The following is a 26,084-nucleotide window of genomic DNA, read 5'->3' on the forward strand; positions in this document are numbered from 1 at the left end:
TGTGCACCTTAACTCTGAGGAAGACTTAAAAAGGATTATTTCTATTTTTCTTCTCTCCTTTTTGTAGCCTTTGACATAATTTTGCAAAGACTGCTTGAATGCTGTAAATACATCTTAGATCCTTAGAACTGTAGTTCTGAAACTATTTTTGACATGTTGTCTGAGTCTGACCTTTCACTTGGTAAGACAGAATTGCTTACAGACCACCATGTGATAAGACTTGTGCTCTATGTGGAAGAGAGATGATAAGTTGGTGGGGAATAAAGTCTATGATTAGTACTGCGAGTTGTAATCCATATATTGTCTGTCTAGTAGTACTTGAAGCTCCATAAAGTTCAACCTTTCAGTCAATATTCATTAACAAATGGCATATCTTGTTAGAATTGCAGAATTTGGAGAAATAGAAAGATGAAAGAATGGTGATTAATGTTTTCAAGTACTTGAAAGCACTAAGAAGAAATGTTAAAAATCTAGCCAGAGTGTAACACATCATAGTCAATGAATGCCTTACTTAAATTAGGATATTCACGAATGCATATCTTAAAAGACATTTATACCATCAATGAATGTCATACTTAAAATAGGATATTCAAAAATGCATACCTTAAAAGACACTTATATTAGACATTTGTACAGGACAAGAAAATAGAAAGAGATCAATACAGTGTGAATGAAAAATGGCAAACAAAGCAGAAAGTGCCCATAGTATAATTGCAGTAAATCTTTGTCATTCATGGATAAGTTAGGTCCATGTTAATTATACTACTAGATTTATGTGTCCCTGCATACCTGCTCAGGTGTTTCTGTAAGTATATGTCACATATAGAGTATGTAAGTGCACTCTACCTTTAAGATGGCTACTAAGCTGGGATTTGAGGCCCAAATAACCAAGCTGAGAGTGTATACTGTACTAGAAATATGAAATTAAAACATCTATTCATGTTTTTTTTCTTTTTATGCCTCTTTTTTGCTGGCATGAACTATATTAACCAAATGTTCTCTGCAAGAGCTGACAGAAAGTCCGCCTAAATTAATATGTAGTCATCCATTCACACCTCTATCCATGTAGACAGACAGCTAGGCAAACATTTTCTAAACTGTTTATCCCTGTGGTGGTCATAGTGGCAGTATGCTAATTAAGATGGACCAGACTTTACCCTCATTTGCATCATCCAGCTTATCATGTGAGATGTCTAACCATTCCCTAACAGGATGAGGTCTGATCACTCCAGTTAGGTGTAGATCTGCACTGCAATCTTCTGCTAGAGACTCTTCCTGGTATACCTCCCAGGGAAGCATCGGCAAAGTGTCCTTATTAGGTATCCAAACCAACTGAGCTGAGATCATTGTGGATTGCCTAGTTCCTCATTGTTTCTCAGAGAGTGAACACAGCAGTCTTATAAGGAAACCTCATTTCTGTTGCCTGTATTTATAATATTATCATTTTACTCACTACCCAAAGCTTGTGGCCATTGTTATGGATGGTGAATCAGAGTGAATGGTATATCAAGAGCATCATGCAATGTCCTAGCTCTCACATCTGTTACAGTGCTTATAGTATTGGTATATATGCACTCATCCATTAGTCAATATCCTGATCAATCTCCTGGGAACATGTCAGGTCACAGAAGGTAGTTTTGGTGAACATAAATGCATCAAAGAAATTTCACCAAAACTACATTTAACAACAGTAGAATTTGCGTTTTTCTCTACTGTTATGCAACCCTGGAGTTGGTATATGTAGGTTAAAGGGTGTGAAGGTATCCTCCCCCATATGGAAATACTTTCCCTGGGATGTTCAATGAAAGCAGTTGAAACTGCCTTGAGTCAACATGAATCCTGTTTCTAGATACGAACTACCATGTCTTGTGAACAAGACCCCAAGATACTTAAATTCTTCCACTACAGATAGCTGCCTCTACTTTACCCAAAAAACCATTTACTTTTTTCTTCTGGAAAAAAAATAAGGCCTCCAATTTAGGGGTGCTAATATATATTCCAACCATTTCAGACTCCATATGAATCCCTCCAGAGTATGCCAGAGACTGTCATCATTTTTAGTTAAGAAGATGGCATCTTTAGTATAAAATAAAGATTCCATGTGCTAGATTCTATCCAGACCACATCTTTACCAAAATATCCTGTCCATGAAAGTTATAAGCAGGAGTTTTATTTTATTTAATTTTTTTTTATTTTAATTTGACATTTGTTTATTGGGAAAGTCTGACTGGGATAGAGGCCATTTTCAGCAGAGGCCCAGGGAGAAACACTCCAGATTCATGTCTTTGGAATGAGGGTGGAAACTGGAGCACCCAGAAGAAACCCACACAAATTCAGCGAGGACATGCAGACTCCACACAGAAGACACCAGCCGATGTACCTTGAGGCATCACTAGGATGTAATGAGTTGAAGATGTTAACCCACTGTGACAATATTTATTGATCCTTGTTGACAGCACACTAGAAATGGTTACAACTCCCCCCACCCCAAATTCAGGCAAAGGTATGCCAAATGTTCCTTGATGTCATATGAAAGGCATTTTCCACAACTTTACAAAACTCCTGCCACACCCAGGCCTTCTCTTAACTAACTACTGCAACTACTGACTTGCTGATTAGTTAGTACATACCATTCAGATGTAAAGACCCCCCCCCCCACATGGTAAGGTGTATTTTTTAACTTGAAAGTATTCCTTTTTGTTGACATCTATCTACAGGTCCTAGATCTATTCTAATGACAGGCAATAACCTGCTTTCAGTCACAAATCCTTGCCACTGCATAAGCTACTTAGGTTTTGAAGTGGGTCCACTCAGGTGTAATGCCTCTAATCTTCCCACATATTTTGAAGAAGCTGTTCTAAAGGTGAAAGCACAAATCATCACACACACGAACATCTGTCATTCCTGGGGACAGCCTCAGTGTGGATTGACATCTCCTGAGTATCTTCACAGTTGTCCGAAACATCTCATCATGAAGTGGAGATTATTTGGCAGTTGGCATGATAGTTCTGAGCATGTGACCTCAAATATGATGTCAGGCAGATATATTGTCCTTCATAAATATCTGACCCAAGAGGGTCTTGTACCAAATTCTGTTATAAACAAGTCTTTTTAGTCAAACACAATCTTTATTATAGAAAAATCCATAAGTAACGGAAGTTTAAAAACAGTTTACCCCTCTGGTAAAAGTCAGACTAGACATTCCTCCCAGTCACTGCCATTCATGGATCTCCACTATTTGCCAGCTGAGTGCTGGTATCATCAAACAGATTTATGGAGCCATCAGCTGGTATTCTGTCAAGCTGCATGACTGTGGTCTCCAAGAAGGTCAACTACACTAAGTAGCTATTATGTACATATGCTTAAACTATAAACCGAGTTTCATTTCTACAGCTCACAGTTATTTTAGAGGTGGCCCAGCCAGAGGATTGTGTATATCCCTACAACTGCTATGGGTATTATTCCAGAAACAATTCAAAATCAGGGTAGAGATCATTCCTGAATGAGTAGTTTGTTTTCTAGAAACAGCTCTCTGTCTAGAGATAAGACAAATATATATGGCAGAATGTTTTCAACTTTCTCCACAAAGTCTAGCTCCTTCCCAAGCAGTGTGGTGGCATTTCTTGCCACAAAACACAGCATTGATTGTGTTGCCTTAATATATCATAATCTCTCTGACTCCTGTCTGCATCTTGACTCACACTAACCTGACACCATCTTCATCTTTCTGACAGTGAGCTCACATGGCAACTGCATGTAGCTTTTTCCATCTCATCCCTACCAAACTGTGAGTCACTAGAGACCAAGCACTTGTATGTGAACATGAGCCCCAGGCCTGGCTCCAAGGTGAGTTATTGTAGTCCTTTTCCAAATGAATTATTTAGAATTAGATTAGCCATAACTGGGGTCAGTAGTTTTCTTGCTCATCTGGCATCTCCTGTTAGACCAGCCAAAAGTGGCCCTAACAAGAACTTAAATGTCCCAGGTAACAAAGCTCTAAGGATTTCATTGGCATATAAACCCATCCACCAAAAAAATAAAAAATAAATCATGATATCATGATGGGTACAAATGGGTAAAAAATAATGAAGCATAATTCAAAGATAAAGGTGTGACAACACAATGTTAAAATGGAGGTGACTTTTAATTTGCACAAATGTTCTCCACTTCTGTAGTACCATTTCTGAGAAAGCTATAATGTAAACAATTACAAAAAAAAAAATTCAAGTAAACTGAGAACTTCATCTGCCTAAGATAGAAATAAGTCAAATAGGAATAAAGAGCGCATTAGTAATAATATTATTCATATAAAACAGGCATAATTAATAAAACAGGACTTGAACCATGAAGTATTTGTCATCAAAAAGGCTGCCTCAGGATTTTTTTTTCTTAGCTGTACATAGGTGGATTTTATGATAGGGAGAACAAGGTAATTTGCATAAACATCATTATAAGAAAGCACAGTGCATCACATTGCCTTTTGCCAGGAAACAACTGAGTCCAGAACCCTTTCACTTGACAGCACATCTAAACAGTCATTAAGCTAAATAAAGCATGCTATACTGTAATAGCTTTCAAATGTCAACAGCGGAAGCAGCACTTGTAAAAAGGCAGAAGACAGAAGCAGAGATTATTATCTGCGACCGTGGCACATGCACATGAAGAGAAAAAAAAAAAGGTTTCTGGATAGTATGGAAAAAAGTGAGAGAATTAAAGAGAGTAACATGGTAAATAATCATGCACAAATCTGTTGTATGTAATGGCCTCAGATTAAAATATAGAAACTGCTAATTATTTAAGTAAAAAAAAATCATTAATCCTTTATTCGTAGACGTTTAATCTTTACAACAAAAAATGCATTGTATGTAAACCTCATTCATAAAACTAGAACTGCAAAATGTAAAATATATTAGTTGCTTAAAACTAATTTAAAGAAAATGTTGGATAATAATGATGTCCCTCAAAGTAAAGCAAATATGTTCAAACCATGTAATTTAATATAAAATAATATGACCGTGTAACCTAGTGTCAAGGAAATACAGTTTTACAGCTGTAAAGGTAGTCGACACTTTTCTTAGGGAAGAACTAGAGAAAAAAAATAAACGAAAACTACTAGTACAAGAATAATTAGCTTTGATGTTGGCATATCAATTATTAAAATAGATCACTGTCAAAACTTGTGTGGTCAGCCAAATATCACATTGTATTCTTATTAAAAATAAGAAAACAGGATTCAAGTTGGTATTCCTTGTTTAAACCATCATTTATTAAGTTAAAACAAAGATTACCGCTTTCTCCCTTGACCGAGCTTCATTACATCTACAGTAAGTTATACATAGTAATAGCAAGCAGTGTATGCCTTTCAATTTTCCATATAAAAAGCTATATAAAATACAACAAAGGGTTTACTCCAAAAGCACTTAAACAGATCACACTCAATGACGGTGACTGGAACAATGATATAAACGCATTTTGCATCTTTATTGTGATTGGTGCTTTTTACTCCATCTTTATTGTGATTGGTGCTTCTTACTCCTTATCTAAGTATGTACAAAGTCATTGTGTATATGGCTGTTAATCAGTGTTAGGTATAATGTCAAATAATGAATCAGCTATTCCTGCATTTTTGTTACAAGAATATAGTATATAATAAAACAGATGACAATGAGACTAAACCATTCCTTCCATGAAAAACATAGACTCTCCGTAATGAACTAGTATGGGTAGCCTTGGCGTGCCTGAGGTTCAAATATTGTCTCTAGTCAGCATAGTGTTAAGGAAGCTTGTCCTATTAATAACAACAATATTTGAACCTCAGGCACACCAAGGTTACTGATAGTAGTTCAGCAAGGAGAGTCTATGTCTTTCATGGAAGGAATGGTATAGTCTCACTGTCATCTATTTTATTACATACTTACTCATGTAATAAAAACTTCCATTGTTATTTGACGTCCTACTTAGCACACTTATCAACACCCAGATAATATGCACTGACTTTGTACTTACATAGATAAGGAGCAAAAAGCACCAAGCACAATAACAACACAAACTATGCACGCACCACTGTTCCCATCACTGCCTTTGAATGGGATCTGATTAAATCCTTTGCTGTAATGTACATAGTTTTTGATATAAATAGTTTATATTGCTTGGTACAGCTTTGTATGACTTAGATCTGATGAAACTCTGACAAGGGCAAAAGCATTCATCTCTTACTTTAACTTGATAAACCATGGTATAAAAAAGTAATGCCAGTTTAAATCCTGTTTTCTTATGTTTAATAAAAATGCTACACAATCTTTGACACAGATCTTATGCAAGATGTTTTGGCAACAGTCTATTTTAATATTTCATATGTAGATATCAAGAGTAATCATTCCTGTACAACTAGTCGTCCTTTGCTTTTATAATATAATATAATATAATATAATATAATATAATATAATATAATATAATATAATATAATAGTGCCTGTACGTATATATATATATATATATATATATATATATATATATATATATATATATATAGATAGATAATATAAAGTAATATTATATAATATAAGTGCCTGGTATGGGGAATTCTGTTTGGAATTACTCAAGATTATTCACATTTGATCTAGAAGGTAAAGCCCAAGTGATCAAAGGGACAAGAATGAGCAAAATGCAATCCCCCCTACTCTGTGATAGTTGTCATTTTCATTATTTTGTGTAGTTTTAGTTTAAATGATAGTTGTCATTTTCATTATTTTGTGTAGTTTTAGTTTAAATTATTTTTTTTTTGCAATTGCTGGACAGATCTGATGGAATATGTGAGTAGTAATTACATGACTCAGAGTTATCAGGCAACGTTTCCATGAGTGAACATCACAGCTGTTTCTTTCCTTTTTTAATTAAGGATTTACTACTGCTTCAAGTACTCTTTTGCTAAAATATCAGACATCTAGCAATTTAACCATATACAAGTAAAATTATACATTAACTGAACTGGGATTCTTTGCACATGTCTATGTATAAAAAGTCTGACCTAAATGAACATTGAAAATTAAACCCTGAACACAGATTTTTGAAACCATGTTTTTAGGAGGTAATCTGGCACTCCTACAATGTCTGGGGTTTGTCATCCCATCTCTGAATTCATGTGTTTTCATTCCAGTGCCACATAACCATTGAATAAAGCCTGTCTGTACACAAATCCTAGTTTGAGGATTCCATTATGCAAAATTTCTTTGCAAGAAAATATACAATATAGCCGAATGGACCATATTCTTTGAAATCATGTAAAAATATTCCAAAATAAAATAACTCCATTTGGCACTATCAACTTGTACATACATCATTTACAGAGCCAGTAAGATGTCTTGACACTGTCATGTAAGGCCACAATGCAGCCAAAGCACAATACATTGATATTCCCCACAACCTTCTGTGACTTTAGTGTTAAATTCCAGAAGCAAATTTGTCAATATCGGGAGATAACCTGTATTCTATAAGAAACCTATACTGCTGTCACTGTCTACTTTATGTTTGAGTAATGAAGTTCCCAGATGTTATAGAAGGATTCACTCCTGACAGAACATTCTGTTAACATGTTGGAATTCTATGTTAGTAATAATTAGCCATGATTCAGTCATGGCATAATATAAAATAATATGAAGATTGTTGGGGATATTCTAAGGAAAACTGTCTAATTATCATGTTCAACTGAGGCTACCAGTAATGCAGATATAATACTAGTAGTATTGTAATGAAAACTCCTTTTTAGATCCCAGAGACATCACTAGTGCAAAGGCCATGTAAAAGGAATAAAGTAGCGTCAGTGATATTGATTTTGATATTTTTTTCCTCCAGGGCTAGGGATACAGTTGCAAGCTTTTTCTTTATTTGTTCATATGTTGAAAAGGCCTTTTGCTGGAACTTTCATACAATTAGTGAATAACTACCCAAAGCAGTCCTTGAGAGCACTGTTGACGGAAATTAAATGGCTTATTGTGCAGCAGAGGCTACAGCCTATATCTACCAAGGTGCTTATTTTGGGAAGGATCTCAAAATTCTGGTGTAGTCTTAAACAACAGATTATTTGCATATGTGTTAGTAAGCCATCATTTATATGTGGAATGCAAATAAAGGATATACCCGCAGCAGAGCAGTTTCACAAATTCTAAGCCTAATAAATCATGCACTGAAACACCGTCTGTATTATTAGCCTCATAATTTTGTTTTCTCTTTCTTTTAATAGTGTGGAGGACAGATTAATGGAGGTGATATTGCCGTGTTTGCTTCGAGAGCAGGCCATGGTGTATGTTGGCATCCTCACTGCTTTGTGTGCAGTGTCTGTAATGAACTGCTGGTTGATCTCATCTACTTCTACCAAGACGGAAAGATCTTTTGTGGAAGACATCATGCTGAACTCCTGAAACCTCGTTGTGCAGCCTGTGATGAGGTAGATACAACTGTGAATAATTTCATACTTTTATGCATTCTGTGCATGTCTGTACTATGCACACATATGCCTAACTATGTATCTGTACATATTTATGTATGTATATTTACTGAAGTTAGTCTAAACTTCGGTAGACTGACACTAAAAACATCAACTGCAAAATGTTAAAATAAAAAAAAAGATTGAATCCTTATTTTGTATGCCAAGAGGCATATAATTGGACCATGCAAAAGAAAAACACTGTTTTTTGTAGATGGATAATCCTCTCCCCTGCACCCCCGTACCACCCACACTCCCTGTTACTGAAATATTCTAACTCAGAGATCACACAATACTGGGGAAAGGGTATATCCCCCAACATAGTGACAACAAAACAGATGTCAATTTTAACCACAGTCAACTAGCATTAGGCATCTAAAGCAAGATGTGTGTATGCATATATAGTTGCATAAAATCTGTTGAATGTGTTTTTCATTAACAAGATTTACAGTTGTATGTTTTGTTAAATGTAGTTGTGGTTGACTTCAGGAAATGTGGTGTCTAGGATTGTTAAATGCTTGCCTGGTGTGTGCAGTGTGGTTGTGTATAGTACGTTTGTTTTTCTTGTAATGCTGAGGCTCTCTTAGATACTAAAAGTTTCAGCATTATGGGAAGGAGTATGTGTGTGAGGGTTTGTGGGTAGATTCAGAGTAAGGGCGAGGGAGCAGGATATATATTATGTTCTGGGTGCATATCCATGTCTGTTAAGGGATTTCAGGGTGTGCGTGGCAGTTTCCAGGTTAGGGTATAGGTTGAGTAAGGGTGTACATTTCATATTATGCATGTGCGATAGTGTATATAAAATAGGTGTGCGTTTAAGTATCTTGTGAGGTACTACTGATATGGAAAGCTTTTTTTTTTTTTCGTAAGATAATTTTAGGGTTAAGGTTAACACACATGGCTAAGGTGATGCAGTGTGGGGAAAAGACACAAAAGGAGATTTGCAGACCTTACTTTGAAGACCTTCTGTGGGTGTCTGAAAAAAATGTACTCTGCTCAGAGGTATTTCTGAGGCCTTTCACAAGATGGTACAGCATGAAAAGTAAAAAAATGTATATCCTGCTTGCAATTCTTCTGTGTATTCAACAGTACAACAGTACAACACTGCAGTGAATTTGGGTGGCATATCAAAGCAAACATTCCAATGGGGTTTACATTGTGTGATCTGAAAGCCACACATATATTTCTTCCTTTTTTCTATGAGAATACTTATATGTATGCAGTACCTGAGCCCTTCCATTCAGAGGTTCCCAAGGAGCCACACAGTGAGCTGCAAGCCATGGAAAAACAAGAAAAAAATAATAAATTATATGTTATATAAAAAGAGTGCCAGTACTGGAAGTTATTCTGGCTGCAATCACCAAACATTCACAAGTTCATAGGTAAGTACTAAGCTAGCTGCCCTTTTGGGCCATTTTAAGCTTAGCCAATTTCCATTTTTATGCCTGAAGTAGCATATCCCACTTGCTAAGAGATTGGTCTTACCCATCCCATGGTCAATGATTATATGTTATCCTTAATTAGAATAACTGGGATCATACAATTGCTAATATGAGGGGATGCATGCATGGAATAAAGCATTTAGGAGCTGCCTCTGTCCATTACTTATATGGGGACAGTCCTGGGGTAAATTGTCTGCTTCCCATCCATAGATCCATGTTGCTGTTGAATATGGACAGGGATGAATTTTGTTTTATGTGGATGGAGAGTCTGTTCCAAAGCAGTGATATCCTCTGTGAGATATACCTGTCACTCCAAAGCATTATGTTTATGTTGCAGAATAGGTTTAGATCACTAGATCTAGTATGATCCCATCTGACTTGCTGATGTGCAGTAAATCCATCAGTACTGGGTCAGAGGATGCCTTGTAAGACAAGCACAGGTCACCTCTAAGTAGTCTGTAGGATACCAAGTATAGTGACAGGGCTTTGAGTCACTACATGTCGGGCATGTTGTTTAGGCCTTGTATCATTGTAGTAAAGTATCTATGTGGGCATTCCAGTTGTTACATGTGTCTTGGGCTGTGGTGAAGACTGAGTAAAAGGGGACAATGACATCCCAGATCTAGATATAATGCCTTTGTTTTTAAGCTGAGCAATATAGAAGGATTTTCTTACAACAATGGACGCATGTTTGTTAAAAGTTAGGTCACTGTCCACATAGGTTTCCAAAATCCTGAAAAACCTGGATCAACTCTTAGGGTTGTATTGTCAATGTGGTAGTTCCTTGGGATACATGACCTCCCAAAGAATAAAATAATGCATTTTTTGGCATTTAGTTTCAGTCCATGATTTTGGCATCATTTATTTGTTTGGAACAAATGTTCCTGCAGGATGGCTAAGTCATTGGGGATTCAATGATTGCTCCTAGCTTGCAGTCATTTGTAAAGTTAGCTAGAGCCCATTGGTATTGGCCTTTACTTCAGAAAAGTAGGTGTCAAACACAACAGGTCCTAGCTCAGAACCCTGGGGGACTCCACTGGCGACTGGTCTCTTTGTGGGGGTAACTTTCCCTATTTTGATTTCCTATGTCCTATCTATGCACCACTTGGCAATCCAGTGGGTGACATGGGGTTTATTCCTAGTTTATTTAGCTTTTCTACTGTGCCTAAGTCAGGAATTATGTTGAAATGCTTGAGCAGTTCAAGGTATGTGTTGCATACCATTTTGCCTTCATCCATTGCACCTGGCTGAGTAAGCATGACCTGCCCTTGATGAATGCAAACTGAGATGGGGTCAAGTGTTTGGAGATTTCCTATGTCCTAACTGAGTAGTTCCATGATAAGTCTTTCCATGGCTTTGCATATGAGGATGGTCAGATTTATGGATCTGTAATTGCCTACAATGCAGAAGGAATTGTACCTTAACTCATACCCTAGAACCTGCATTTTGATATATTGTCTTTGTTATCTGTCTCCACAAGACTGCAGAAGTTTTGTTTGATTAGAGTCATTGTTGCCTGTTTGATGTTGCACTCATTATATAATGAATGGTTAACATGTTACTTGGTTGACATACAAACCATCAACCACATCATGTCAATTATTCACTATGCTGAACACAATTCACTTTGACACTCAGTGCACCAAAAAAGGAAAGAAATTTCCTTTTCCAATGCAGTACCCATTATCTAGCCATATTCACCTCAAATTATTCTGAATAGTGGTACTGTTATGGGAAGGACTTTTTTTTAAGTTAAGATGCATATTACGGTTAGGGGCCAGGGCAAGGTTAGCATTAGTACGCATCACTAAAGTGGGCAGGGGGACTAACCCTAACCCTATGTTTTCACCTGCCCCTAACCCTAACATGCATCTTGACTTAAAAAAGCTCTTCCCATAATATTAATACTTCCCATACCAAATTAGACACTCACCACACATGCACACCCACACATACTAAATCTATCCTTTTTCCTGACACTAACCCCAAGGACTCACAATCAATCAAACACTTAATCTGTTCCCTTACATAACCCGTACTGTAACCCTAACCCACACAGATTCATACACACATACATCTAGTATACATCCCACTTATCTGTTATGACAAAACGTCTGTTCAATAAACCAGAAAGTTGGGCAAACAAGAAAAACAAAAAGATGGAAAAAAACTGAGTGAAGAAGCAGAAATCACCAAGATTATACTCAGTTAGCCACACTGGTCGCCATGAAAATCCAAAAATCCACAAGACTGCAGAAGTAATGTAAAATGAGTCCTTTAATAAATCCAACACACCAACAGATTTAGTGCTTTCATTCCACAAGGGAACTTCTTCAGAGTAACATAGCACTAATAAATCAATCCTTAAATAGTCAAGCTGGTTAAGAATGACAATTCCCCATTGGTCAAAAAACAGTCAAGTAATTCATGAAAGCAGTCAAGTGATTCTATAAAAAATGTACAGCAGCAAATATGGCAAACAGGAAACAGAATGTGCTCAAGCAAAAAAATGTAACGTACAAGGTCATGGAACATAGATAGGTTAAAACACAGCATAATTCTATTTTAAAGCCCTTTTCGTCAGAGCTGGTAGAATAGAGTAATGTTCATTTAAACCAGGGGCTGAACAGGCATACAATTTTAGTTGCCACGATAACTCACAATACTCTAAATTTGTTTCTCAGTCTCCCCCTCTTTCAAAGGGTTTTACCTGCTCCAACACCCAGAATTTAAAGGAATAATCCACACACACCAAAGTGTGTTTGAATAATGCATTAGTTTCCTTTCTCCGTGATACCTCATACAGGTGTTCATAGATTCTCTGTGTTAAGGTTCTCTCTGTTTTGCCAACGTAAAATGCACAACATGAGGAGCAATAGGCCAGGTATACTACCACTGTAGAGTGACAGTTGAAGTAACCCTTGCCCTCTAATAATCCAACAGGACCCCCAACATGCAGTACATCTACATTGGCTACATAAAGGCACTGGGTGCACCTTCCACATTTATGTGTCCCTGTCCTTAATCTGGGGGTAGAATCTGATTTACCACTTTCAAAAATGTTTTTGAAATTCCGTTCCCTTCTCAAACTGTATTTCAGCTTCCCAGAAAACACAACAAGGCTGTTGGGTATACTAGCAAAAATGTCCCAATAAGTCTATATGATGTTTTTCATAAGATGGGTGTCCCGATGGAAGTCCATCACAAAATAGATGTCTTTACTGGGGAGAACATTGGTAGCCCTTGCTTCCATCTGTGTATTAGATAACACAGTAGTATCGGAAACTGCCCCCCCCCCATTGTCAATGGAGAAAATGGCATGTATCTAGTTCCCCATTCTTGTAAAATCTTATTAGTCAAAGAAAAAAAACAAGGGTTCAGGGTACCCATGCTTAACAAAAAGTTTGCCTATATACTCTAGTTCAGAAATCCCTTCATCCTTGAGTGTAGTCTTGTGTGCTGCCCTGACCATTTGGCCCTTGACAATGTTCCTTTTCTGTGTGTATGGATGTTCACTCTTAAAGTGGAGATAAGAACTGGATAAATATTTTTTATGGTATACAGAGGAGACATATCTATTGTGTCCAGGATCTTTCCTAATCTGCACATCCAAAAAATGAACATCATCCTCCGTCACATTGGATGTAAATTCCAAAAAACTAGTAGTGTGGTTAATAAAATCCAAGAAGGGGAGAATAATCACCATCGGTCCCTTCCACACAATAAAAATATCATCCAGGTAATGGAAATAACATCTCGTGTGTTCATAGTAGGGTGAGGTGAACAGAAAATGCTGCTCCCAATACAGAAGAACTATATTGGCAAAAATGGAGGCACATGAGGCCCCCCATAGCAACCCCCCCAATTTGCTTGTAGTATACTCATTGAAAAAACAAAAAGTTATTACTGAGCACCAATTCCGTAGTCTCAAGCATTAACCAAAATTCCAGGGGGGAGCAAGTCAAAAGACACAATAATCTCCTCAAATCAGGCTAGCCCAGTGTCCTGGGGAACCACACTATATAAATCCTTGATGACTATCATGAGGAAAGTGTAATCCCCATTAAAATCTACTTCCTTGAACTTGTACAAAAAGTCCCATGAGTCAATTAAAATATTATGAAACAACCCGTCGAAGGGTTTCAACTTGTTGTCAACATATAGGGTCAAAGGCTGTATCTTAGAACCGGCAAAAGAGGCAATAGATCTCAAAGCGGAGTTTTGGACATCCTTATGGGTTTTGAGAATCCCACAAATACCTGGAATCACTGGCTTAGGAACCCACAAAAACTTGTATAACTGTCTATCAATAACAGGATCAAATCCAGGTTCCTATAAACTGGATTAATCTCACTTCTAGAGGCCTCCTGGTATTTACCATCCCCATGTAAAATGTCTAACATTTTCCCTGTGTAAATCCATTCCTCCATGAGCATAACCTCACCCCCCCTTATCAGGCTTCATAATCCTGATACCACCATCCCTGCTAATGCCTGAAAGCAACTCACTCTCTTCCTTGGAAAGGTTCCTAAAAAAATATTTTTTTTTGTTCTGAGCATTAAATGTTTTACAAATGTCCCTTTCCACTAGTGTCTCAAAATTAGCAAGAATGAGATGTGTGGGTGGGTGAAAGGTACTCCTTCTTCTTAACAACCTGTCAGATTGAGAAACATTGCTGGCCCCAAAAAGGACTTTCAAATTAAGATTCCTAACAAAAAGCTTGGTGTCTAACACCATTTTAGCTACCGACCCTGGTCTACTGAGTACAGAAGTGAACCCCTTTTGAAATAAATCAAAGTGTGTGATGGAGGGTTTGATACCACTATAATTAAAAATATGAAAGTCATCATAGGAATAAACAGAGCCAATGACAACAGTGTTGCCTCCATGACCCTCATTTAATACCTCCCGCCCCTGCCCCTCTTTCTCCCCTGATTCCGGTTGTAATTCTGTCTGACTGCGTGGGCATAGGTATGTGTAGTTTATGGGCAAACAACCCTACACGTGTCGCTGTCAATGAAAGCAACAGTCAGCCAAACACACTGCACTTCTTGCACTGTAGCATTACTTTATGAGGGATTTTGATGATTTCTTTTATTCCGGAGTTTTGGAATGCCTTTTCCTGCCATTCCTAGTGGTCACTTTTCTAACTGTGACTAAGAATAAAACAATTTATCCTAAATTGTGTAAATGGTCCCTATCATAACACCAAAAGTAATTTCAATGAAACCCAAATGGCCAAACCCAGTTCACTGAAAGCGTATTGCATTAAAAGTTGTAAAAGTGTGTAGAATGCATGCAGTGATGTCATTTCTTATCATAGAAGTTATTATGGAAGTGAGCCTGGCACAGTCTGTGTGCATTGCAATGGTCAGCATCATGTTGTCCCCCTAGATCTGTAGATGTCGGTTTGCTCTTGAGCACTCATTCACTGTGCATGATGCTTTTTCATTTTTTCCTCAGTTCCATGATCATGGTATTAGCATACATAAGTAAGGGGGTGTGGTGAGATTACCCCCCCCCCCCCCAAAAAAAAAACATGTTTTTAGGAAATAGTTCTTGAGGAGAATGTTTTCAGTGAAATGAGTTTTCAGGGTTATCACACAGCCCTGTATAACGCAACATGGCCTTTTGAATGTAAAGAAGTTTATTTTACAAGGATTATAGTTTACAGTGGGCAAAGTTGTATAGTAGTTGACAGTGCTCACTTAGGAGTTTATGGGATTTTGATTGTCTATTTTTTTGAGATTTGTTGTCAAGTTTCTGCATTTACCTTGATTGCTCTTTACCTTCTTCAGATTGTGGGAGTGGTGCCTTGTTATACTGTTTGTTGCTGGACTTAGTTAATTCTAAGCCACTAAAGATTAGTAAGATATGTTTTATCACTGGTCTTTTACACATATTTTGAGTAATATCAGTCTGACATACTGTTTTGCATCCTTAAAAAGATTTGCTTCTTTCAGCGATGTAGTTCATTGCAGTGCATCATCTACATTCTTGTTCATCCACTCTACGTTTGATTTCCATCTTATCATCTGTGTTTATATTTCTTAGTCATCTGCTATTTTCTCAGTTATATTTGCTTCACCATTGTTTTACCCACTAGCATTTGAAACTTTATTATTCAGTCAGATGCTGATTAAGTGGATGAATTTTTAAGCTGTGATGAGGACTTCTTGATGCCTCTCTGCCCATTTGGTTCCCCTAAGAAATCCTCAAAAGATCTTACTTCTGTGCAGTAAATCTGTCATCTTAAGTAGCATGGGAGTGAAGCCTTTAGGTGACCCTTCACAGTGACACAACAGTGGGGAGCCTGAGCTCCCTTTATGGAGTCGCAGTTTTTCCCTGGAGCAAAATCTCATCCTAACTTTTATTCCTCTTTTCTGCTTGACATACCAAACACTCCTGTTTGTCATCACAGGCAAACTAGAGGGACCAATGTTTCACCGGTCTCATACACACACGTTTTGGATTATTATGTGATCTTTTGCACGATTGTCTACTTGGTTGGATGAACACTTTGGTCCATAACTAACAGCTGGGATCCCATTTCATGAAGCCATTATTTAGTAACCTGTATGGGGCAAAAATGGGGACAGGAAGTGCTGCTGTATGCTTAAAGGCAGAGATACAAAAAAGGGATACAGGTTGAGCATGTCTCTTGGCTGGAATTAAAATGTGTTTTGGTATTTTATAGCTACTGGAAGAAACTAGATTTCTCAATCTTGACTGCGTTCTGGGTTTTTAGATGACATTAGTACACATAGTTCACTGAATTCCTTGTCATCTCAGTTTTGCTACATCCAAGATGACTCTTTATGGGTGATTTCAGTGTATAGGTCACTAATAAATCAGTGGGTCATTCAGAATAGTTCCTGAATCGTTATCTTTCCAATCCCCTGCAAGAAACACTCTTTGGACTTTATCATCCATTGGATCTCCACAACACATTTGAACGCACATCACAGTGTTGTTGTTTGTCTTTCGGCTTTTCCCGGTAAGGGGTCGCCACAGCGGAACTCCGGTCCGCTAATGATTGGCAGTAGATTTTTACGAAATGCCGAGGTGCCAGCTCGACACTCAACCTTCAACAAAGGCACGCCCATTTACACATGCAAACGCACATCACAATAACTTAGCAAAAGTATATCATAAATAAAAGCTCAAGTACCTATGTCCTCATAACATATATACTCAGGCATGTGATGATTTGAGCAAATGACACAGACAGAAAGTGTGGATCCAGTATTATTAACTGCATGTTATTTGACTTGATACATGATATACCACAATGAAAAGAAGTTTTATCTTTACTAAATTACATGCCCAAAACAGTGACACTCTAAATTTTACACAAACTTATAAAGATTCCCCTTGCTGCAAGCCTCTCACATCCCATTCAGTGTCTGTACCAACTTGGAAGTCATATAAACTCATAGAAAATGAATGGAAGAAAAGTAAAATAAATTAAAGATACTCTGAAACCGTGACTTTGGGAGCCAGGCAATCCTTCTGTGATTATATGCTGATACTCTTTTAAATTATTCATAACAAACTGTCTGTCTCACAAAAATATTTTTTTTCAGGGGAAGAGCACCATTGTAGCCCAAGTCTGGGATACTTTGCCTCCACAACCCCTTATTTTAAAAGTCTCACTGTAGGGACGCTGTGATTTGGAAAAAAGAGAGCTCACTGATAGGCAGTGTAACACCTGTCTTAATGTTTAAGTGTCTGCAAGATCATACCAGTAAGTTAAAACCAGCTACCATATAAGCTCTGTGATGTCACTCATGTGAAGAGGAATAGAAGAGTCAATGCCATTTCGAGTTGTTATGCTCATTCTGCTGCTAATCCTGTTCATGTGATCCAAGCATGTGACTGAAACCTACTCCAGATACCTGTCTCTGCTACTGACTTGGTGGTGTAATCACAGTGCTGTTCTGACCAGCACCTGGCCCCCTTTTGCTTTGGTGCTTCCTTTTATTCAAACAGCTGATTTTAAGATTCTGCAGTATGTAAATTTAACTTAACTACATTTGTTCTTGTAAATCTGATTCCTCTTGTATGAAATACAAAAAGGATACATAAAAAGACCATGTGTACCTTTTAGGTACACCTTATTGACTGAACAGTCCAGTCATATGCAGTCATAATTATTATTGCAGCCTGGAGCTGACACACAGCTGAAGGCACACATTACCTCTCTTTTTATATGTATTTTATTGCACTTATTATCTTAATAATTTTACATTTTTTGCTTGAGATCTGAGATAGTATTTTAATAGTCTTTATTACATCCATTTTATTTCTTTTTAGTATAAAATTTAACTGTGTTTTCCTAATATTGTTAGAATTCCATCTGATTTGTAAAGTGCTTTGTGATAAGGGACAGGGTAAAACAGCAGATCAGAACCTACTTTATGATGTGAACTACCTCAATGCTGGAGAAGAAAAAAATCCACATAGTGAAGATTTGATCATCATAAATTCACACAAAGGGCTATATTTCAGAACTCCTCTGAACATCTTAAATCTGGCATTCTGTCATTGTATTTCTGAAATGTCAAACTCAAAACTTGGCATGAGAGTCTCATGAAATGTGCTTGGCTCTATTCCAGAACTTTGTTTGCTTTCACAATCATGCCATCATTTTTCAGATGGATACACCGCTTTCCATATTTTGTTGTCTGCAGCTAGTCTGGACCTCAGCTGGTCAGGCTGTCATCTGTATGGGATTCGTTAATCTGCCATTTGCATACAAAATGAAACTGGATCACCAAGATCATATTCTTCAGTTATTATTGTACCTAGAATCAATTTAAAGTCTGTTACTTTTGCATCTCAAAGATACACTAAATTTTGTTCAGTGAAATACCACGTCCCATCACACTTATTATGCTGATGTTTCTGTTGAAACTGCTTCGTTGTTGCAGCAACAGTCATGTTTAATTTAATTAGATCATGCCTAATTCATACATGCCTGTAATGAACCATTTCTGAAGGACACTGCCTGTAGTACATTTGGATGTTTTTCTGTACTGCATCAGAAACAATAAAAATTGTATCTTTTACATACATCATAATATCTAACATTTTTTTCCAGCCTTAGCTGTCTGAATATACTTGTGTGCTACAACATTCATAGTAGAGTACCCAGATATACTGACAGAATAAATAATTCCATTAATTTCAGTAAACTGGCAAAATTCTTGTGACAAAACTTGATTGTCATTAAATACATTATTTTATGACAACCTGTATGCAGCAAAAAATTTTCTCAGTATAACAGCTGTAGCTTGCAATGTAATATCAGATATATGAAACACTTCAGTCATTTTAAGTATGCATCCAGATGATGAACACAGTTTTCTTAAAAAGACTTGTGGCAGTATGTATCCCTTTCCAATACCTTGGAAATCCATGTGAATGTAAAGCACGTCTAGGCATTTTTAATCCATCTGACATGGTACACACGATTCACACCTGTGATTAATTTCAGTATTTAACTTTGAGTACCAAAGAAACGTATAGGTCAGAGATTTATTATTCCAATTCTGGATGTATAATATGCATTTTCCAGTTCCACAGATTAAAAAAAACTCTACATAGGTCATCACCTTTGGTTCTGGTTTGCCATATGCCACCAGCTTTCTACAGTTAAGTCAACTTTTGTCTTGTGATAAACATTCAAGTTCAAGCTCCAACCACTTTATAAAACTAGCCTTACTTTACAAAAATAACCTATTGTAAATTTATCAGTTTCTCTGGGTTATTTGTCCACACTGCCTACCCGGACCTTGCCAAGAGCTTCACTATCATATGGGATTATTTCAGCTGAACATTAATCCAAATGTACTTCACTGGATAGCTAACTGGTTGTCTGGTCAAACCCATACTGTTAAGCCTCTGCACAGAAAAACATCACTATCTGTACCACACTAGGATCTGTCCTGCCCCCCACCCCATTTGGTAAATACTTCTCTGACATACTGTCAATCACATTTGATGATGATTGCTAACTGGTGGTGGTGATTGTGTCCCGTACTGAAACTCAAATTGTCCAGCAAGGATTAGACTAAACAAATGTTTGGTGTGTTAAATATAGGCTTTCCCTCATTACTAATGCATGCAGTAGTGTTTCCTTTGGTAAATCTAATATTACTGTTGCACATCATATATTTAGCATTCCCTTTAAATCTTACCTAGTCATTAGAGATTTGAATGCCTATGTTGATAACACTTCTCTGACTAACACATCTCAGTCATGGTTACAAAGTTCTTCTATCTTGCTCAACATATCCTTTGTGGTATCTCTCCAAGGTCCAGAGAAGTTATAGTCCCACTTTATGCTCTATTATTAGGCCCATCATTGAATATAATGCTTTCTTTAACATGCATACCAATAAGCTCTTAAACCAGCAATGAAAGATCTTAACATGTACTCACCAAAGAGTGCACTCTGAGAGATAGAATTCCTTATCCTTTTATTCACTCCCATACAGGCCCCAAATGAGGTAAGCTCTCTTAAGCAATTCATGCTGTGAATAACCTTACACTCTACAATCTTTACATTCCTGAATCTAAATAGAACCAGTGGTAAAGACAAGAGAACTAAAGCTACACCACATTATCAAAACCAGCTAGCATGACAGGTACCTACTTCAGAGTATCCCAAGTGTCTGGTGCAGGTCTTCCATACATATCAAGTAGAGTAATTCAAATCAGAACTGGATGACTGGATAGCAGATTCCTTGTTTTCACCTAAGATATATGAGGATAATATACTCCCAACTAATATCAGGTGGTATGGCTCCGTTTAACACTGGCCATCTCAGACGTAATCTTTAATAGCCTTTTTACCATTATCTCATGGTTTTACTGGTATTTCTCAGATGGTCTATATTATATACTCAAAGTTTCAAAACTTCGAACGTCATATGATCGATACCATATGAGCGAAGTTTGAAACACCGAATATATAATAAAAAAGAAAAAAAAGAAAAACTTACCTAAATGCTCTGAGCAGGGGGCAAGCCCCCCTGCATCCCTCACACCCCCGCTACTTAAATATATCAACTCTGAGATCGCACTTCAGTGCAGAAAAGGGAAATCTTCCCATTCTGTGCTGTACGGAGCCATTTGTTTTAAACTTTGAACTTGTAAAAGTTCAATCATATGGTGTCGACCATGTGACATTCAAACTTTTACAAGTTCAAGGTTATAATAGGACCCTTTTCAGAAATGTTTTTTATAAGAGCATTAAAGAACTCTGCCATTCAGTGTATAACTTGACTATAAGTATTTGGTAATGGAACTCTTGTGAGACCATCAACAACAGTTCCATGTCCTTTGTCAGTATGGCACTCAGTCCAATAATCATAAACGTATTTATTTATTTTTTATTTATTTATTTATATTTTTTGACCGGGAGTGTCCGACTGGATGTAGGTCCATTTTCAGCAGAGGCCCAGGGAGAAAAGCTCCACAGTTAAAATAAACAGACAGTAGTTACATTGGATTACATAGCGATTAACAATTTACATAGCAATTACTTACAACATATTTACAGATGAAGAACATAGTACATCAGTAGACAACTAGAATATTTATCTGTGAAGTACATAACAGACATTAACAAATGTTACAATAAGAAGTTCCTGCTGTATAATTATAATAAGTACTAGGCTTATGAGCATCTGAGCTTGCTATAATCAAGGTACTTAGTGGAGTGGAAAGAAAGGTAGTGGTTGGATGGGGTGGGTGATATTAGAGTATAAAATTATATCCATCCTCTGGATATGTGCTTTTGCCATGATGGAGGAATTGCTCTCATCAAACAATTTTTTTAGTGGTTTATGGCCTGTGATTAACTTAAATCATCTTACCCAAAAGATATTAATAGAGCTTTTTTACTCTGCAAATCAATGCTAAATCTTTTTCAATTTGTGAGTATTTTTACTTGATGGAGTGAGGATTATATAAGCATAAGCATGCAGACCCTCCTCTCCCAGTACATAATATGTTAAATCAGAGTTCTTGTACCATATGGATGAGTATCAAAAGCTAATGTAAGTGGAAGGCTTTGTTCATAATATACACCTATTTTATACAATGTTAATAATTCTGTACATCTTTCAAATGCATTTTGTTCTTTACGTTTTGATTGCCAAGTAGCTGGCTGCTTTATCATAGATCTCACTAGTCTCATATGCAAAGCCATGGGAAAAATTATCCTGGAAATTATCAATACTAACATAGGTAACCTCCAGACACTGGACTAAACCCAATTTGGTTTTGTCAAGGGAAGGTCATGCCTCCTCAACCTGGTGGACTTCTTTGAGAAGGCCATCAAAGCAGTGGATTATGGCAAAATGTTTCACACTGCCTACCTTGACCTGATATAGTGCTTCACTAGGGCATTTTGACAAACTCAAAATGTTAGATATAAACCTAATGAATACCCAGCTGGCTCATAGACAGGACCCAGGAAGTTAGAATTAGGGAGCCACCTCTACAAAGAGGCCAGTCACAAATGGAATCCCTCAGATATTGATCTTGGGACCACTTATTTTTGGCATTTACTTCTCTAAAGTTAAGGCCAATGTTAATGGCCTCTTGCTGACTAAATTTGCAGATGATTGCAAATTAGGAGCAGTCATAGTATTCCCCATTAATACAAATGTTCTCCAGGAAGGTCTGGCAATGACAAATAACTGGTATCAGAGCCATAGACTACAACTAAATGCCAATAAATGGTTATTCTCTCCTGGTAACTGTCATATTGACAATATACCCCTAAGAGCTGACCCAGTAGTCAGGGGCACAGGGACAAACAAAGACAGTAATTTAGCCTTTGACCATCACATGTCTACACTAGTGAAGAAATCATTCTATGTTATGCAATTTATAAACAAAACTATGGCATCTAGGTCCAAAGAGATCATTGTTCCACTGTATCAAGCATTCATCAGACCTATTATTGAGAACAATGTGACCTTTAGTATGTACCTAACTAGACACATCCAACAACTGGAACATCAACAGAGGTTCCTCACTAAAAGAATACAGAGTGCATGTAACATGTCCTATGCAGGTAACATCAAGTATCTATACCTGTAATATGTCTCCTACAGGCTTTGGTAGGGAGAGCTATGCCTGGTATACAAGACATTGTCAGAGCCCACCCTGATGGACCCCCTGCATGTCTGCAAAACAAACAGCACCAGAATTACCCATTCTAAATGCTTATACTTTTCTTGTGATATAAATAGTATGTGCTGGAGAGACAGGTATGTATTCCAGAGGCTATCCCGTTGCTAGAACAGGCCTCCCATCCATGTGAAGCAGAGTTCCTCCCTAATCCAATTCAAGAATAACTTGGACAGCTGGATGGGGAACATGAAATTTATCCCTGGTTTGATACTTATGTCTCTAATGAGCACAGGCAGGCTGTAAATGGCTCATCTCCCAGGCCCCTGCTTGTAAATGTTTCACCTCCCAATCACCTGCTTGCACTTATTAAGGGAACCAGAACTTGTCATAGATTTGGGATGCATGGCTATGCTTTAAAAGGCCCTTGTGTTCATTAGCCTAGTACACACCAATGAACCTGTGAACCTAATCAGCCCCCACAAAGGTACCAATACTGTACTCTGATTTGGAAGACCATCCAGACATGCCTCCACTTGCCTCATATGTATATGTGTGTCTGTGTCTGTGTGTGTGTGTGTGTGTGTGTGTGTGTGTGTGTGTGTGTGTGTGTGTGTGTGTGTGTGTGTGTGTGTGTGTGTGTGTGTGTGTGTGTGTGTTTGTGTGTGTGTGTGTGTGTGTGTAGTGAGGGGTGTTATGAAGGGGCATGTCATGAGTGTGTGTGTGGGGGGGGTGGTATGAAGGGGCACTTCATGAATTGTCTTTATTTTCTCAGGTGAAGCATGTTGGCCATCTACTTTTCTGTTCAGCAGCTTCTAAAGTTTGTAATGATGTGACTTAAGACCATTAGCGGTCAATCCTCTACATATCAGCTACTGTCTCAGCAAATTTAGGAGACTACCACATGGGCATAGATAACAAGAGTTCACAAAGGATTCAACTTGGTATTTCCAGCCACTGTTATGGACACTGATTCCTAGTTTGAGTCTTAGAAGTACAGTTAAATTAAAGTTTACTCTCCAGATCCATGGCAAAAATAAATAAATAAATAAAGCTCTGACCATGTCCTGGTCAGCTTGGGTTTTTGTAATAGCTGCTTTGCTGGAGAAGCTGCCCAAGGCAGATAGGATTTAGCCCCTAGTGCAGGTTCAGCTGTCCTGGGTGGGAGTGGTGGCAGATGCCTAGTAGAGGCAGGGTGTGGCTTTAGGTGGTGGAAGGGTCAGGGGCACACATCCATGAGAGAGCATTTGTGCTGCAGTTGTTTAATAGCTGAGTGTGTGAATTTATGTATGAAGTGGGGTTCAGCCGAGTGGCAGTACCCCACCTCCAAACCAATGGACAGGAAAGGCTAGATGAATTAAAAAAAAACTCTACCCTTTCCATGACAGATCATACACTTGCAGGCATAGGGCCACCATGTAGTTACCCAGCCTGGGAATAATTGAGTTCCACCCTTAAGCACAGGTAGACTTGCTCTGAGAGCTTGGAGCCAGTCTCATAGCCCACTGGGATAAGGGTGGTCCAGGCACAGGCACAAGAAAATGGAAACTATTAGAATGCATGCAATGCACTGGTTGATGACAACCCCTCCAGTCTGTTCTCCAACTTGAAAATCTCAAGGTTAATGGGAGGGGGCATGATTTTTCACAGGTGTGAGGGGATACAATTCATAAATCTATTTTATCTATTTAAATATGTACATATACCTACATTCTGATTAGTTTTCTGTGGACTTGCTCTGTTATTGAATGTTATAGTTTTTTTATTGCATTGTACCTTGAATTAGGCATGTAGGAAAACTGATTAGACTACTAAGTGAATAAATGATGACTATCTTGTGATATAGGGAAATATTACAAGCCCAGCTGTCCAGAATTTTGTAAATAATTCTGTGTCATTTGTGAATACTGATATGATTTATACAGAAATGTATGTTATGTATGAGTTAAGATGTGTCCACAGTATGCCCTGCTGGGACATAGAAGATTAACCTACACTTGAACATCTACATTTATGGTAGGTATACAACTGTACTATGTTCATCGTGTTTCACTGTTGCAGTCATTACTCTTGGGTTGAATCCCAAAGCTGAGGATGGGTGGCTGGGGCTAAATAGGATTAGGAGAGGCTATGAGGCCCTGCAGAACTGCAGTGGTAAAGCCTGCTCTGGATTTAGAGTAGAGAGGTAAGTGGTAGTGCTTTGTAAAGGTGTGCACCGAACTCCAAGTTGCAGCCTCTAAGATGTCTATGGTTGGTACTCCTCTGAGGAAGGCTGTTGCTCTGGTTGAATGTGGCCTAATGTCCTTAGGCACTGATTTGCCATGTTGTGAATAGCAGAAATGAATGCAATGGCCAATCCATTTTGAAATAGTCTGTTTTGCGATAGCCTTTCCTTGTGATCCTGCAGCACATGCCACTAAAAGTTTCTCAGTCTTTCTGAAAGCTTTAGCTTTGTCCAAGTAGAAGCGTAGCTGTCTGTGTATGTCCAAAGAATGCAGAAGTCTCTCACCCTTGTTCTGTGGGTTTGGATAAAAGGTAGGCAAGTGAATGGTTTGGTTAAGGGCCACACTGGACACCACCTTAGGCAAAAATGTCGGGTTTGTCCTCAGAGAAACCCTGTCTGGATGGAAAATGATAAAAGGTTCCACAGCCATGAGTGCCTGTAACTCCGAGACTCGTCTTGCAGAGGTTATTGCTAGGAGCAGAGCCGTTTTCCAGGATAAGAATTTTATATCAGCTGTTGAGGCTGGCTCAAAAGAAGGCAGTGTGAGTTTTTCCAAGACATAATTGAGGTCCCATGCAGGTATTGGTGCTCTCCTTGGAGGTCTTATGTTTTTGGCCCCTCTGAGGTACTGCCTTATTAAAGAATGAGAAAAGATAGGTGGTTCCATATTGTAATGGGCTGAAATGGCAGAGGCATGGATCTTAATTGATGAAAAGGATAGGCCTCTGTCCAGCATCTCAGTTAAGTATTGTAAAATCAGAGGAATGTTTGGAACAAACATGCCAATT

General features: G+C 37.9%; 1 protein-coding gene across 2 annotated transcripts in view; it reads left to right on the forward strand.

Annotated features, from left to right (window-relative positions):
• Window positions 1–26,084, forward strand: part of LOC122807033 (prickle-like protein 2) — a 482,148-nt gene that overhangs the window by 420,423 nt on the left and 35,641 nt on the right. For both annotated transcript variants that reach the window (XM_044077928.1, XM_044077929.1), the window contains one exon: window positions 8,239–8,442. In XM_044077928.1, coding sequence (XP_043933863.1) covers window positions 8,239–8,442 — 204 coding nt within the window. The remainder of the gene's footprint in view (window positions 1–8,238; window positions 8,443–26,084) is intronic.

The sequence above is a fragment of the Protopterus annectens genome, chromosome 7.part0 (assembly GCF_019279795.1).
Source record: "Protopterus annectens isolate FY-2018-M chromosome 7.part0, PAN1.0, whole genome shotgun sequence".
Taxonomy (NCBI): Eukaryota; Metazoa; Chordata; order Ceratodontiformes; family Protopteridae; genus Protopterus; species Protopterus annectens.